This window comes from Oryctolagus cuniculus, chromosome 17 (genome assembly GCF_051225735.1).
Source record: "Oryctolagus cuniculus isolate XC-2025 breed Fujian yellow rabbit chromosome 17, ASM5122573v1, whole genome shotgun sequence".
NCBI lineage: Eukaryota > Metazoa > Chordata > Mammalia > Lagomorpha > Leporidae > Oryctolagus > Oryctolagus cuniculus.
In genome coordinates, this window is record NC_142883.1 from 53815276 (window position 1) to 53830091 (window position 14816).

At 50.3% G+C, this 14816-nt stretch overlaps 1 protein-coding gene across 17 annotated transcripts in view; it reads right to left on the reverse strand.

The window, feature by feature from the left end:
- Positions 1–14816, reverse strand: part of STX8 (syntaxin 8) — a 304958-nt gene that overhangs the window by 241387 nt on the left and 48755 nt on the right. For 16 of the 17 annotated variants that reach the window (XM_070061378.2, XM_089318376.1, XM_089318375.1 and 13 more), the window contains one exon: positions 2889–3013. In XM_070061378.2, the coding sequence (XP_069917479.2) occupies positions 2889–3013 (125 nt within the window). Of the gene's footprint in view, positions 1–2888; positions 3014–6931; positions 7087–14816 lie in introns of all 17 variants that reach the window. The other variant, XM_089318364.1, reaches the window with a different exon arrangement.

Below are 14816 nucleotides of genomic sequence, written 5' to 3' on the forward strand. Positions count from 1 at the left end.
CTACGACACAACAGAGTACTACTCAGCCTTCACAAAGAAGGAAACCTCGTTATTTTTAACAAGGTGGGTGAACCTGGAGGACATCATGTTACGAGAAATAAGCCAGGGACAGAAAGACAAATGTGAACTCAAGGAGGTGTGGAATCCAAAAGGTCAAACTCGGAGAAGCAGAGTAGGATGGTGCTCACTGGGAGCTGGGAGGTGGGGGTGGGATGGACAGATTTGGGAGATGTTGGTTTGAGGACACAAAATGCTGGTCAAGAGATCTGTTGTACAACACGGTGGCTAACACCCTTGAAAACTGCTGAGAGGGGGCCAGCGCTGTGGCGTGGCAGGTAAAGCCTCCGCCTGTGGCGCCAGCATCCCGTATGGGCACCAGTTCGTGTTCTGGATGCTCCTCATCCCTTCCAGCTCTCTGCGAATGTACCTGGGAAAGCAATGGAAGATGGCCCAAATGCTTAGGCCCCTGCACCCGCATGGGAGACCTGGAAGAAGTTCCTGACTCCTGGCTTCATCTTGGCCCAGCCCTAGCCATTATGGCCACTTGGGAGAGTGAACCAGCAGATAGAAGATATCTGTCTCTCCCTCTCTCTCTGTAGCTCTGCCTTTGAAATAAATATTTAACAAAGAAAAAAAAAAACAATTATTTGAGCCATCCCCACCGCCTGCCCTGGGTCTGCTTCAGTGGGAAGCTGGAACCAGGAGCTGGGGCCAGATATCCAACACAAGCACTGTGCTATGGGCTGCAGGCATCCCGATCGGCATCTCAGCCACGCTTCTCAAAGAGTAAATGTTTAGACATTTTCACCGCAAATAAATAAGTATGTAATGTAAGACAAATGTTAGCTTAATTTACCCTTTCTGTGATGTATACGTTTTCCAAAACATCACGTTGTGCACTCATAAATATGCACAATGACAATTTGCCAGTGACAAAATGTTAAAGAGTAAGCAGACACCTGCTGCCTGACTCAATCATGCTGTTTATAGGTATTTACCTATGACAAATGAAAACTGATGTCCAAAGACCTTCACATGAACGCTCATAGCAGTTTTATGTATAACAGCCCCAAACTGAAAAGAACCCAGATACCCATCAACAGGTGATTGGATAACACAGCCTGTGACAGTCATACCATGGCACAGTGTACCGGAAGGGAACAAAATACTGCCACGTGAAACACGTACACGAACCTTAATACACTTAGAGAAACAAACCAGACCTCCTCCTCTGCCGGGGAGAGCGCCTGGAGGACTCTTTATATAAAATTACAGAAAAGAGACGCTAATTTAGAGTGACAGAAAGCAGAACAGTAGTTGTCTAGGAATGAGGGAAGCAGCAAGAAGAATTACAAAATGACATGGAGGATGTCTTTGGGAGTGACGAATATGTTTGTTCTGATTGTATCGAGGGTTTTGCAGGTTTGTGGATATGTGTCGACGCTTACCAAATCATACACTTCAAATGTGTGCTATTTATGATAGCGTCAACTCAATCTCAATAAAGCTATTTTTAAAAAGTAGAATTACAAAGGTCATACCTGTATATACTGACATGAAAAATGTCTGACATTTTTTTTTTTTTTTTTGACAGGCAGAGTGGACAGTGAGAGAGAGAGAGAGAGAGAGAGAGAGAGAAAGGTCTTCCTTTTGCCGTTAGTTCACCCTCCAATGGCCGCCGCAGCCGGTGCGCTGCAGCAGGCGCACCGCACTGATCTGATGGCAGGAGCCAGGTGCTTCTCCTGGTCTCCCATGGGGTGCAGAGCCCAAGCACTTGGGCCATCCTCCACTGCACTCCCTGGCCATAGCAGAGAGCTGGATTGGAAGAGGGGCAACCGGGACAGAATCCGGTGCCCCGACCGAGACTAGAACCCGGTGTGCCAGCGCCACAAGGTGGAGGATTAGCCTAGTGAGCCGCGGCGCCGGCCACACATTACATTTTTTAAAAGCTGTGGAAGAGGGGCAGCGCTGTGGCATAGCGGGCAAAGCCACCACCTGCAGTGCCGGCATCCCATATGGGTGCTGGTTCGAGTCCTCCCTGCTCCACTTCCAATCCAGCTCTCTAAGGTCTGGGAAAGCAGGAGAAGATGGCCCAAGTCCTTGGGCCCCTGTACCCATGTGGGAAACCCAGAATAATCTCCTGGATCCTAGCTTTGTATCGGCCCTGCTCTGGCTATCACAGCCATCTGGGGAGTAAACCAGTGGATGGAAGCTCGCTCGCTCTCGCTCTCTCTGCCTCTGCCTCTAAATCTGCCTTTCAAATAAATAAATCTTAAAAAAAAAAAAAAAGGTGTGGATGACACACCTATCAGGAGGTACCTGTGTTTCTCACGTGTTACACTGAATACATGCACACCATGGATCCACATCTGAGGAAACATGCCTGGCCCCACTGAACCCAGGCTGAGACTGGAGAAGCAATGGTTTGCCATCTCTCCTAGCCCTAGATGGCTTGAACTATGTATGGCAATCATGCATTGCTTCTCAAGTTTGAACAGCAGAAGAGGTTGAAAAAGAAACAATTAGGCTGACAAGCTACTGAGCAAGATGAACTTGAAGGTAAAAACCAAACTGACTTATTTTATAGAAGAAAAAGATGGAGTCTTGCGTTCGGAAAAAAAAAAGCTATAGGTACACACATCAAATTCACCCAGACTCGTCAGCATGAGACCAGCTCAGGTCCGAAGACAGATCCCTGCTTCCGTGAGCTGCGGGGTGGGTGACGGCTGGCGTCTATTCCTCAGGTATTCTGAGGCACGAAGATCCCAAGAGCCTAAAAAGGCCAACAGTTTTCTCTCCGATTTGCAGTGGGGGTTAAGGGACATTCAAGGCTATTGCAAAAAGCTGGCAAGGTTACTTCTAAACCCACTCTTTGGGGTGTTCAGTACCTTGGATGATTTTCTGCTGCTGTTGCCGAATCTCATCAAAACCCAAGCCTCTGGTCTCCTCTGGCTCCTCCAAGAGCCAAGGGTTGGGCGCTCCTCGCTTAGCTTCTTCACTCATCAGACTGGACCTGAGAACAATGTCAAATGCATTACATACGGCAGAAAACACAGCTCAGCTGCAAACCGCTCCCACAGGTGCAGAGAGGCCCAGCCTCACATGCTCTGAAAATTCAACCTGACCACGATTTACGGCATCCTTGGTTTATGCCAGGAACTGTGTTCCAGTGCTGTTGAGAGATACAGGAATGAACAAGGTACAAGTCTGGTCCAAGGAATTACAGCTTGCCAGAGAGATGATGGGAGAACCTAACACTCACACTAATCCTCCAAGAGGTACCAGAGGCATAACCACACAGACATTATTAGGAAAGGAGTTTTTAAATGGCCTTTTTATTTAAGACAAAGTAGGTGCCTCGTTAGTGCAGTAGGTAGTGTGTCACTTTCATATTTAAGACACATTTTTTTCATACACCAAAGGTAGAAATATCTGTTGGGATTGGCGCTGTGGCGTAGTGGGTAAGGCCGCCACCTGCGGTGCCAGCATCCCATACAGGTGCCAGTTCAAGTCCTGGCTGCTCCACTTCCCATCCAGCTCTCTGCTATGGCCTAGGAAAGCAGTAGAAGATGGCCCAGGTCCTTGGGCCCCTCCACCAGCATGGGAGACCCAGAAGAAGCTCCTGGCTTTGGATCGGTACAGCTCCAGCTGTAGTGGCCAACTCAGGAGTGAACAGGCGGATGGAAGACCTCTCTCTCTGCCTCTCCTTCTCTGTGTAATTCTTTCAAATAAATAAATAAATCTTGGGCCGGTGCCGTGGATCACTTGGTTAATCCTCCACCTGCGGCGCTGGCATCCCATATGGGCGCCAGGTTCTAGTCCCGGTTGCTCCTCTTCCAGTCCAGCTCTCTGCTGTGGCCTGGGAGTGCAGTGGAGGATGGCCCAAGTGCTTGGGCACCTGCACCTGCGTGGGAGGCCAGGAGGAAGCACCTGGCTCCTGGCTTCAGATCGGTGCACCGTGCTGGCCGTGGCGGCCATTTGGGGGGTGAACCAACGGAAGGAAGACCTTTCTCTCTCTCTCTCTAACTCTGCCTGTCAGAAAGAAAGGAAGGAAGGAAGGAAGGAAGGAAGGAAGGAAGGAAGGAAGGAAGGAAGGAAGGAAGGAAGGAAGGAAGGAAGGAAGGAAGGAAAAAAGAAAAAGTAGAACTACAGGTTTCAAAAACCTAGGTAAGTAAGGGGCCAGTGCTGTGGTGTAGCGGGTGAAGCCGCCACCTACAGTGCCAGCATCCCATATGGGTGCCAGTTCGAGTCCCGGCTGCTCCACTTCTGATCCAGCTCTCTGCTATGGCCTGAGATAGCAGTAGAAGATGGCCCAAGTCCTTGGGTCCCCACAGCCAACATGGGAAATCCAGAAGAAGCTCCTGGCTCCTGGCTTCGGATCAGCACAACTCCAGCCATTAAGACCAATTGGGGAGTGAACCATCGGATGGAAGACCTTTCTCTCTGCTTCTCCTTCTCTCTCTGTGTAACTCTGACTTCCAAGAAAAATAAATAAATCTTAAAAAAAAAACTAGGTAAATCCTAAATCCTGAGTCTGATGCCATTAAAAGAAAAAAAAAAGGCAACGATGTTACAGCAGCAGTAGGAGCAACACCAAGCATTCGCTCTGTACAGACACAGCCCTAGGTTTTATACCCACCCACATCTCTCCCCATTACTCAGCATCCTTCCAGCCCTGATCACATCCGTCATTGTCTACTCCATCTGTTTAACCTTTCACACGTGAATCCCAGGTCCACCAGGCAGGCGGGAGGAACTGAAGATCACCCCCCTCAGCACTGTACACGGCTTCCCAGACGCTGTGAACGGCCAACAGCACACCACCCACCAATAGCCACCTTATGGGGCTGCTGCCTCAAATAATTAAAAATAAATCACTCATTCAAAACACATTCACTTGATACATATCTTTAGGTGTGCATTATTCTAATCAATGGATATAAAAAATAGACAAAAATGGATGAAAATCTCATCCCTTACAAAGCATAATTTTTTTAAAATTTATTTGAAAGTCAGAGAGAGGGAGAAAGATGTCTTCTACCGGCTGGGTCACTCCCCAGATGACCACAATGGCCAGTGACTGGCCAGGCGGAAGCCAGGAGCAAGAGCTTCAACCAGGTCTCCCATGTGGGTGCAGGGGCCCAAGCACTTAGGCCATCCTCTGCTGCTTTTCCTAGGCACATTAGCAGGGAGCTGGATGGGAAGTGGAGAAGCCAGGACTTGAACTGGTGCCTACATGGGATATTGGCATCACAGGCAGTGGCTTAACCTGCTATGCCACAGCATCGGCTCCATAAAGCATAAATTCCTTACAAGTGTTGTTTTGATTCTAGGGTGTATGTGTGCTGGGGTCGGAGGGAGCAAGGTACAGTGTGTGAACTGTGTGCAAAGTGCTTAATATAGTAGAAGCACTAGGCAGAAAATCACTCAGTAAACGTAACTGTTATCATTATACTAGTAATTGCACTATACATACAGAACTTGTGGAAGTACTACTGTTAAATAAATGAGTCAATCCCAAAAGCTATACTGATTTCATTTTTGACTTAGCACTTTAAATCCTACAGAAGAATATGATACATATCAAGAAACTAAGCCACATAACACTGCAAGAAAATGTTTGATTCTTCAGACTGAGATTTTACCCATACGGCTGTTCTCTTATTCAAGTGCACACGGAAGTACAACTTTACCACTGTATCAAAAAAAGCAGATGTGTTTCTTAAGAAAAAATATTTGAAAGATAGAATTACACAGAGGCAGAGAAAGAGAGGAAGAGAGAAAGAGATTTTCCACCTGCTGGTTCACTCCTCGAACAGCTGCAACAGCCAGGGCTGGCCCAGGATGAAACCATGAGCCAGGAGCCTCTTTTGGGTCTTCCACGTGGGTACAGGGCCCAAGGACTTGGGCCGTCTTCTGCTGCCTTCCAGGGCTATTAGCAGGGAGCTGGGTTGGAAGTGGAGCAGTTCAGACATGAACCAGTGCCCCTATGGGATGTCAGCACTGCAGGCAGCTGCTTAACCTGCTATGCCACAGTGCCAGCGCCCAGATTTGTGTCTTTAAAGCCTTACTTTTAAGTGAGTAGCCTCAAGTATCCAAGAGGTAAAAGTTTCAGATTTAAATCCTGTAGTAACCACTCAATTCCATCTCCCTCTGCAAGCAAATAGGAGTCATGTGGGATTCTGTACATGAGTCACTGCCAAACAAGTGGAACAGGTCAGAGGCGTAGAGGCTGTTAGAAGCTCCTGGCCTGGATCTGCGCGGCTCCTGCCGTTGTGGCCAACTGGGGAGTGAACCAGCGGATGGAAGACACTCTCTCTCCCTTTCCCTCTCCGCCTCTCTCCCTCTCCGTAACTTTCAAATAAATAAATCTTAAAAAAAAAAAAAATCAACACTAGGGGCTGGCGCTGTGGTGAAGTGGGTAGAGCTGCCGCCTGCAGTGCCCGCATCCCATAAGGGCGCGCAGGTTCGAGTCCTGGTTGCTCCACTTCCAATCCAGCTCCCTGCTAATGTGCCTGGAAAGCAGTGGAAAATGGCCTGAGTGCTTGGGCCCTGCACCCACGGAGGAGACCCAGAGGAAGCTCCTGGCTCCTGGCTTCAGACTGGCGTAGTTCTGGTTGTTTCAGCCACTTGGGGTGTGAACCAGAAGATGGAAGATCTTTCTCTGCCTCTGTGTAACTCTGTCCTTCAAATAAATATTTTTAAAAGAGATTTTCTTCATGAAGTACATAAGTAAGAGGGGGAAAAATAGTACTTTCCCCCACAAAACCCATTCCTCTCTCCCCCTCTGCTTCTCAGGTTGTTTAAATCCACTACGGACCACCCACTGGCCCAGGCCAAAAACCTGGGACCCTTTCTTTCACACCCCATAGCATCTACTCCATCAGCCAGTCAGAGCATTCCCCTCTATTCTGGGACCACCCCAGCATACCTGTCGCCTGCTTCTACTCCCTCTCCTCACAGCTGCCGGAGCCATCGCTGCACAAACAAATCCGCTTCCTCTGCTCAGAGCCTCCCAGGGTCTTCCCATGACTGGCAGCATAATCGGCGACGAGCCCCAGGGCTCCCAGCTGACTCTAGAAGGTACTAGAACATCCCATCGCAGGGCTGAGGCACTGGTCCCTGACGCTGATGGCCCTGCCCCCCCCCCCTTCTGCGCTCAACCTCTGCTCCAAAGCTGGAGGCCAAATACCTGAGAAAGAAGTGCACCTAAAAGAAGCTTCAGGCCGGCACCGTGGCACACTAGTTAAAAGCCCTGGCCTGAAGCGCTGGCATCCCATATGGGTGCCGGTTCTAGTCCCGGCTGCTCCACTTCCAATCCAGCTCTCTGCTGTGGCCTGGGAAAGCAGTGGAAAATGGCCTAAGTCCTTGGGCCCCTGCACCTGTGTGGGAGGCCTTGAAGAAACTCCTGGCTCCTGGCTCCAGAAGGGCCCAGCTCTGGCCATTGTGGCCATTTGGAGAATGAACCACAGATGGAAGATATCTTTGTCGCTGCCCCTCTAACTCTGCCTTTCAAATAAAAAATATATACATATTTTTTTAAAAAAAAAATCTTTCTCACTCTTCCAGAATCTGACAAATCAGGCTTTCTGCAAGCTGTTCCCCATCCTATGGATCCTCAAAGCGTGCATACGAATCCTCTCCTACATGAGAAGTTTCCTTGAAGGATAAGCTAGCTCATTCACTCTTCAACTCCCCGACTCCCTGGTTTGCCCTTCAACCTACTGCGATTCAACTCCTGCATCTTCCACTAAAACTCCCCTCACCCACGGCCGTCTTCCCTGCAAACCCCACTCCTGGTTCCCAGGACCCCTCTCTAGGCCTTGCAACGAGGACAGATGCTAGCGGTGACCAGAAACACTTAGGCTTGGCACAAATGAAATTGGACAGACTCCCTGGAGTCTTTATGGTGGTGGATTCATAAGTAGGAGTAGGGGGCCACACACTCCCTCCCTCGCAGGATGCTTCCGGAATCCCAGGGTGATGCTGATGGGGGTGGGGGTGGGGGGGAGGTGACAGCATACAAATAGTCAAAAAGAAATCCTGTGTAACAGGCGGCCCAGGCTGGCGGTGGTCACCCACCCCTCAGCCTGACCGAAAAGCACCGTGCTAAGTGAGGACTTAGAAACATCCTAGGCCCAGGACGCAGGCCTGCAGGCCCTGTCTGCCCCGTGGATGCACTGCCAGCTGGCTCTTCCTCCCCGAGTTCCACTCATCCGACATCATGCTCCCGGCCCTGCCTGCCCTTCCCTGCCGCTTCTCTGCTCTGTGTCGGTCAGTGGTGTCACCACACTCCCGACGCAGCTCACCACTGACCCAGGCCTCCCTCACAGCTGGTTCTCACGTCCACGTCCTCATTTCCACGCCTGTTGGTCCCACCCTGGCTCAGACCCTCATCAACTCTACGGAGGACCACACCGCGGCCTCCTGATGGGGTCTCCATGTTCCTTCCCGGTGGCTCTCACTCAATCCTCCAATCATTGCCTATACCAGCATCTTTCTCAGGTACCACGCCACCCATTTCCTCCACCGAAAACACTTCTGTGACTCCCTGGGCGCTACAGAGCGAGCCTGGTCAGCTTTGCAACAGGACCCTGGCTGCCCCTGCAACCCCATCTCCCCACACTTCCCCCCTCCTCCGCTATCCAGACAAAGGCGCGAACTTCCACGCTCTCCTGTTTTTCTATGAGTCTGGAGGGCCCCCCACCCCCACCCCTTGATCCATCTGGCAAAACTCTATTCATCCCCTAAGGCCCAACCCAAACGTCACTCCTGCTGCTTAGCCCTTCCTGAGCCCGCCCCCAAACCCCTGCCCTAGAATCAATCACTCGCTGGTGCTCCCGCGGCTCTGTGCTCCCAACCTCTGACGTGGCATTTATCAAGCAGGCCTGAAGTTGCTTACTTAGTCATCCGCCTCCCTTCCTGAATTATGAGCTCAGTGAGGAAGGAGGCCACCATCCCCAGTACCAAAAAAAAAAAAAAAAAAAAAAAACGCAGAGCCATGGAACATGCCAGAGAGGCGGCATTCGGGAAATGTTTATGCAACAGAACTGGGAAAACCACTGGGGTTTGAAGCCAGAGAGAAAGAGGAGGGGGAAAAAAAAAAGGAGAGAAGTAACATTTTTATCTTGAGAAATTAACGGCTACTACTACCTTCCTTCAAGACCACAAGAGCAAAGACCAGCATCACTGGACGGCTGCAGAGATCCCTGGAGGGGGAATTCTCTCAGTAAAGCACCTTGTAGCTCAACCTCGCTTTTGGCTAACAAGTCAGTCGTGTTTCTCTCTTGCGGAGCTGAAGGAAGGAAGCACTACTCTCCTTCCGACTTCTTGGAACCTTTTAAAAAATACATCCACTGCTCTCATCCATATCCCTTTGGGATGGAACTTATCCAACAAACGGAACTCAAATAAACGCGACATCAGTAGGTTGGACAGATATCCATCTCGCAAAGATTATCACCAAAGGGGTTCATGGTCACACTTTCAGAGAAAGTGATGCACCTTATTGAATTAGAACAGCGTGGGCAGGGACACCTCCTCCTGCTGACAAAGAGGCTGGGGCTTGCTGGAATTCAAGGCCAGGGTGTTCTTATACAGAATTGAAACAGCAGAGGATTCCAAGAAATGGCTTGCTTTTCTGAGCGTTTCAAAAAGATGTCAGAGTGACTACACAAAATGTTTATTTGGTCTGGAAGAAGTATCAGTTCACGGTCGGGAAGCTTTGCAATAAGGACCAAGCAGCTGTTCCTGGGGTGTCGGTGAGCCCCGTCTGTAGGGAGGCTCGGGCTACCGAGGGAGGCAAGAGCAGCTCCTTTCTTTCAAACCTGTTTTTCCTCCTGTAGTTTCTTTCTCTGAACAAATAGGATTCACAGGGGCCGGTGCTGTGGCGTAGCGGGTAAAGCTGCCGCCTGCAGTGCCAGCATCCCATATGGGCACCGGTTCGAGTCCCAGCGGCTCCACTTCCCATCCAGCTCTCAGCTATGGCCTGGGAAAATAGTAGAAGTTGAAAAACCAGAGGAAGCTCCTGGCTCTGGATCGGCACAGCTCTGGCCATTACAGCCAACTGGGGAGTGAACCAGTGGATGAAAACCCCCTCTCTCTGCGCAACTCTGACTTTCAAATAAATAAATCATTTTTTAAAAAATACCGATGCACAAAGGCTTAAATTTCCTCCAGAAAGGGGCTCTACGGACAAGGACGGGACCTTGGAGAGCACGCCTGGCAGCAACCTGCAGAGGCTGCGGCAGCATGTCGGGTGGGCGGTGACTGGGGAGGTGGCCACAGGGAACGGAGGGCCGTTCAAAGGGAAAAACCCCACAAGTGCTGGGGAATAACCCGGAGAGAGGGGAGAAAGATTTCCACTCGTGGGCGACTCGGGAGGAACCGACACAGTGTGGGCAGAGAGAAATTTTTCGTTACCTCCCGAACTTCAACAGAGTTGCTAGCAACGATCCCAAAGAATACTGTTCCTTCAAGACTCGAGGTCGGGATCCACGGTCGGCGGACACCTGCAGTCGTGTCTACTGGACTGTTAGCCTCCTTCCGCCCGGGACTCCAGACACTCTGTTTACGTATCCCATCCGTCCTTACGTCCACCCCACAGAAACTGTGCTGAATATTCTAAGCATGAGGCACTAATCCAGGGGCTTGCAAGTGAACAAGACACACACAAACGCCCGATCTTCTAGAGCTGGGACTCTAGGGACAAAAAAAAAAAAAAAAAAGCTTAACATTGTGCCTAGTGCAAAGTAAATTCTCAGATTCTTCTGAATAAACAAACCACGCTGAGTATCAGCTCAGGATAAGAACTCAAGTTGGAAAAATATCTTCCTTCCATATCATCCCAGGGAATTTCACTGTAGCATCTTGAACACCCCCTTCAAATAAGTGTTTTGCTAATTTGAAACCAATCCCTTCTGCCCCATTCCCCCATGACCAAATTTACCTGGGTGACTTGGGGGGAAAGGGACACTACTTATGGAAACGGAAATTCTCCATTACTTTTTGAACTTCCCCAGGGCTCCTAACAACCACCTCTTGGTGAAACCGTTCAGGATCAAGGGCCACGGACGTGTGGGCCTCACCAGTCACGGTCACTGGACTACTCAACGCTTCATCCTTTGGGTTTTTTGCACCCCACCCATTTCTTTTTCCTCTGAAGGCATTAATGCCAATCGGAATCAGACTGCTCTTGAAACGACAGAAACAAATTAACTTGGGCTTTCAGGCCAAATTTCAGAAGCCCTGCCGCGCTATTCCTGCGGGTTATCTGGGCGATCTAAAACCAGGCAAATAAGACAAGACAAGGAAACGTTCTCTCAGTGTTTGATTGTCACGGAAACTTGACCGTAGAAAAGGGACGAGGGCCGCCAAAACAGCCAGGAATCCTGGTGCGAGGTGAAGGAGCTGTGTGGCCACAATTACGGTGCGTGGGAGCCACCTGCTGGTGGGCAGCTGAAGCGCACCCCACCGCCACCCAGAGGTCACCGTAGATGAGGAGCGGCTCCGCCCTGTATTCCACACGTGTATAGAAACAGGACGGACAGACGGAAGTCAACAAGGTGCTCCCCTCTGATGAGGGAGGGGCTGCTCCCAGAGCCAGGCCTCTCTGACACCATCTCCAGTAAGAACTCTGGGTCTTGTGTTCAGAAATCCAGCGAGTGTCCAACTGACGTGACAATTTGTATGTTTGTTTTTTTTGCATTTCGACATCTGGCATGGTGGCCACCTCTGCTCCTTTCCTACTATTTTCCCCCTTTTTAACATTTTTCCCATTCCTGCTCATTTTATAAAAATAAAATGTCCAATTCATTGTGCAAATTAGCACAATTAAAAAAATATTTGGAAGGCACAGTTACAGAGAGAGGAGAAATAGAGATCTTCCATCCTGTAGTTCCCTCTACAACTGGCTGCAACAACCCGGGCCGGGCCAGGCTGAAGCTAGGAGACTGGAACTCTGTCTGGGTCTCCCATGTTGGTATGGGGGGCCCAAGGGCTTGGGCCATCTTCTGCCACTTTCCCAGGTGCATCAGCAGGGAGCTGGATCAGAAGTGGAACAGCTGGGACTCGAACTGGTGCCTGTATGGGATGCCAGAATCATAAGGGGCAGCTTAACCCACAGCACCACAATGCTGGCCCAAAATTAACACTATTCTTTGGACAAAGACGCGAGTCTAGTGAAACGAAGCTACTGGCTAGCAATGCCAGCAACAGTAGAAATTTGCCAAATGATGTATGAACACATCAATTTGGCACCAGAAAAGTACATGAGGGTACCAGCACACTGAAAACACACAAACACCAAGGATGCCCGTCCGGCCAGCAATTCTACCTCCATAGCCTTGCTGAGCACACCAATTCGTCTACCCTGCACGCAGGATGCAGTAACCCAGAGAGACCCGCACACTTCTCACCATGGCACCCTCTGCCACTCAGAGCAGGCCCAGGACTCTGCTCAGCTCCCTCGGGCGACTTCTATGCAACCAGCTGGGCGCCAACGTGAGCCTGATGTGAACGCTTCCTCTAGAAAGAGTGGGATTCAAGAGACTACACGAGAGAAAACACACACACACACACACACAGTGTACAAATTCTCCTCACTCTACAAAGGCGATCTCAGGTTTGACTGTGGCCAAAGTCTTCTCCACCCACACAAAAACGAGCCTTTGCTAACCTACCAGACCATATACGCCCCATACCACACAAGTTAGCACTTCTTTATACAGCATCGCGCTTGGCCTGCAAGCTCTGTGTGACAGACACCTCCTCAAGCAGCACACAATCTCTGCACGCCTTGGGCAGCAAGTGTCCATTCGTGTGCACAGAACACTGTCCAGCTTAAAGGGGCTTCACGTGTCTTTCTCTCTTGAACTTCACAGCTTTTTCAGGGGTCATCATTACCCTCATTTCACATGGGCCGAATGGGAAAGACGGTCAGAACTCCAACCTAGCTCCTCTAACCATCTTCCGTCTCCCCCGCTGGGTCGCACACTGCACAGGCCACGGCGTGGGACGTCAGGGCTGGTGGAGGCCAAGACTGGCCAGAGGGCCAATGAACGGACACAGACAGCGCACTCGGCACCAACGAGAAACAGACACATGAGGGCCCTGTGCAGGGAACCGCGTCAGGAGACCAAAATCCAGAGAGCGCGAGCGAGTCAGAGACCAAAGCCAGGGCAAAGGGGAAGCCTTGGGTTCCAGTTCTCTTCCTCCGCCGCTGATTTACCTGGGGCACAATGTCCTAATAATCAGTCCCTGAACCCACAAACCAAAAATCTCATCCCAAGACCACCTCTGAAGATGACGATGGTCACGTGAAATAAGATACAGGAGGGGCTGGCGCCATGGCGTAGCAGGTAAAGCCCCAGCCTGCAGTGCCGGTATCCTGGCTGCTCCTCTTCCAATCCAGCTCTCTGCTATGGCCTGGGAAAGCAGTAGAAGATGGCCCAAGTCCTTGGGCCCCTGCACCCACGTGGGAGACTGGGAAGAAACTCCTGGCTTCGGATCTGCCCAACTCCGGCCACTGGGGCCAATTGGGGAGTGAACCAGTGGGTCAAAGACCTGTCTCTCTCTCTGCCTCTCCTTCTCTGTGTAACTCTTTCAAATAAATAAATCTTAAAAAAAAAAAAAATACAGGATCCGAGTGTCAAAGAAGACAGGAAGGCAGAAACAGAGGATACCATTTTTTGATAAGGAAATTAATTTTTTAGCTCCTTAAATATTTTTCTGTAAAAAAAGCACAAGCTGGAAAGGCGTCATCAGATAATTAAAAAAAATCAACATCATGACCCAAAACACAGTGTGGATAAGTTCACTCCTCTTTCTTCTTCCTGCTTATTTCATGGACTAGAAGGAAGGTTCCTCCTTCTTTAATTCCCAAATGAATGGCGTTTAAAACTTCAAATTAGTACATGCAGGAGTTAGGGATCATTTTGCTTTCCACACCACAAGTCACAACTGTACAAGAAGTTAAGAGCTGCAGTTCAAAACAAGATATGATCCATCTTTTTTTTTTTTTTTTTTTTTTTTTTTGACAGGCAGAGTGGACAGGGAGAGAGAGACAGAGAGAAAGGTCTTCCTTTGCCATTGGTTCACCCTCCAATGGCCGCTGCGGCCGGCGCACCGCGCTGATCTGATGGCAGGAGCCAGGTACTTATCCTGGTCTCCCATGGGGTGCAGGGCCCAAGCACTTGGGCCATCCTCCACTGCACTCCCAGGCCACAGCAGAGAGCTGGCCTGGAAGAGGGGTAACCGGGACAGAATCCGGTGCCCCGACCGGGACTAGAACCCGGTGTGCCGGCGCCACAAGGCGGAGGATTAGCCTAGTGAGCCACGGCACCAGCAAGATACCATCTTTAAGGGGCCGGTGCTGTGACAAACAGCGTTAACACCCTGGCCTGCATTGCCACCATCCCATATGGGCACTGGTTCTAGTCCCGGCTACTCCACTTCCGACCCAGCTCTCTGCTGTGGCCTGGGAAAGCAGTGGAAGATGGCCCAAGTCCTTGGGTCCCTGCATCCATGTGGGAGACCTGGAAGAAGCTCCTGGCTCCTGGCTTTGGATTGGCGCAGTTCTGGCTGTTACGGCCAACTGGGGAGTGAACCATCGGATGGAAGATCTCTCTCTGCCTCTCTTCTGTGTAACTCTGCCTTTCAAATAAATAAATCTTTTTAAAAAATACCATCTTTTCACCCCTCAGATTTAGCAAAACCCAGCAAGTGCTGTCGTCCCCACCGGCAGCTGAGGCGGAGGGGGATGGGTCCTCCCGCTGCTTGCTGTAGGGAACAAACAGACCCACACCTTTTGTTCTGGG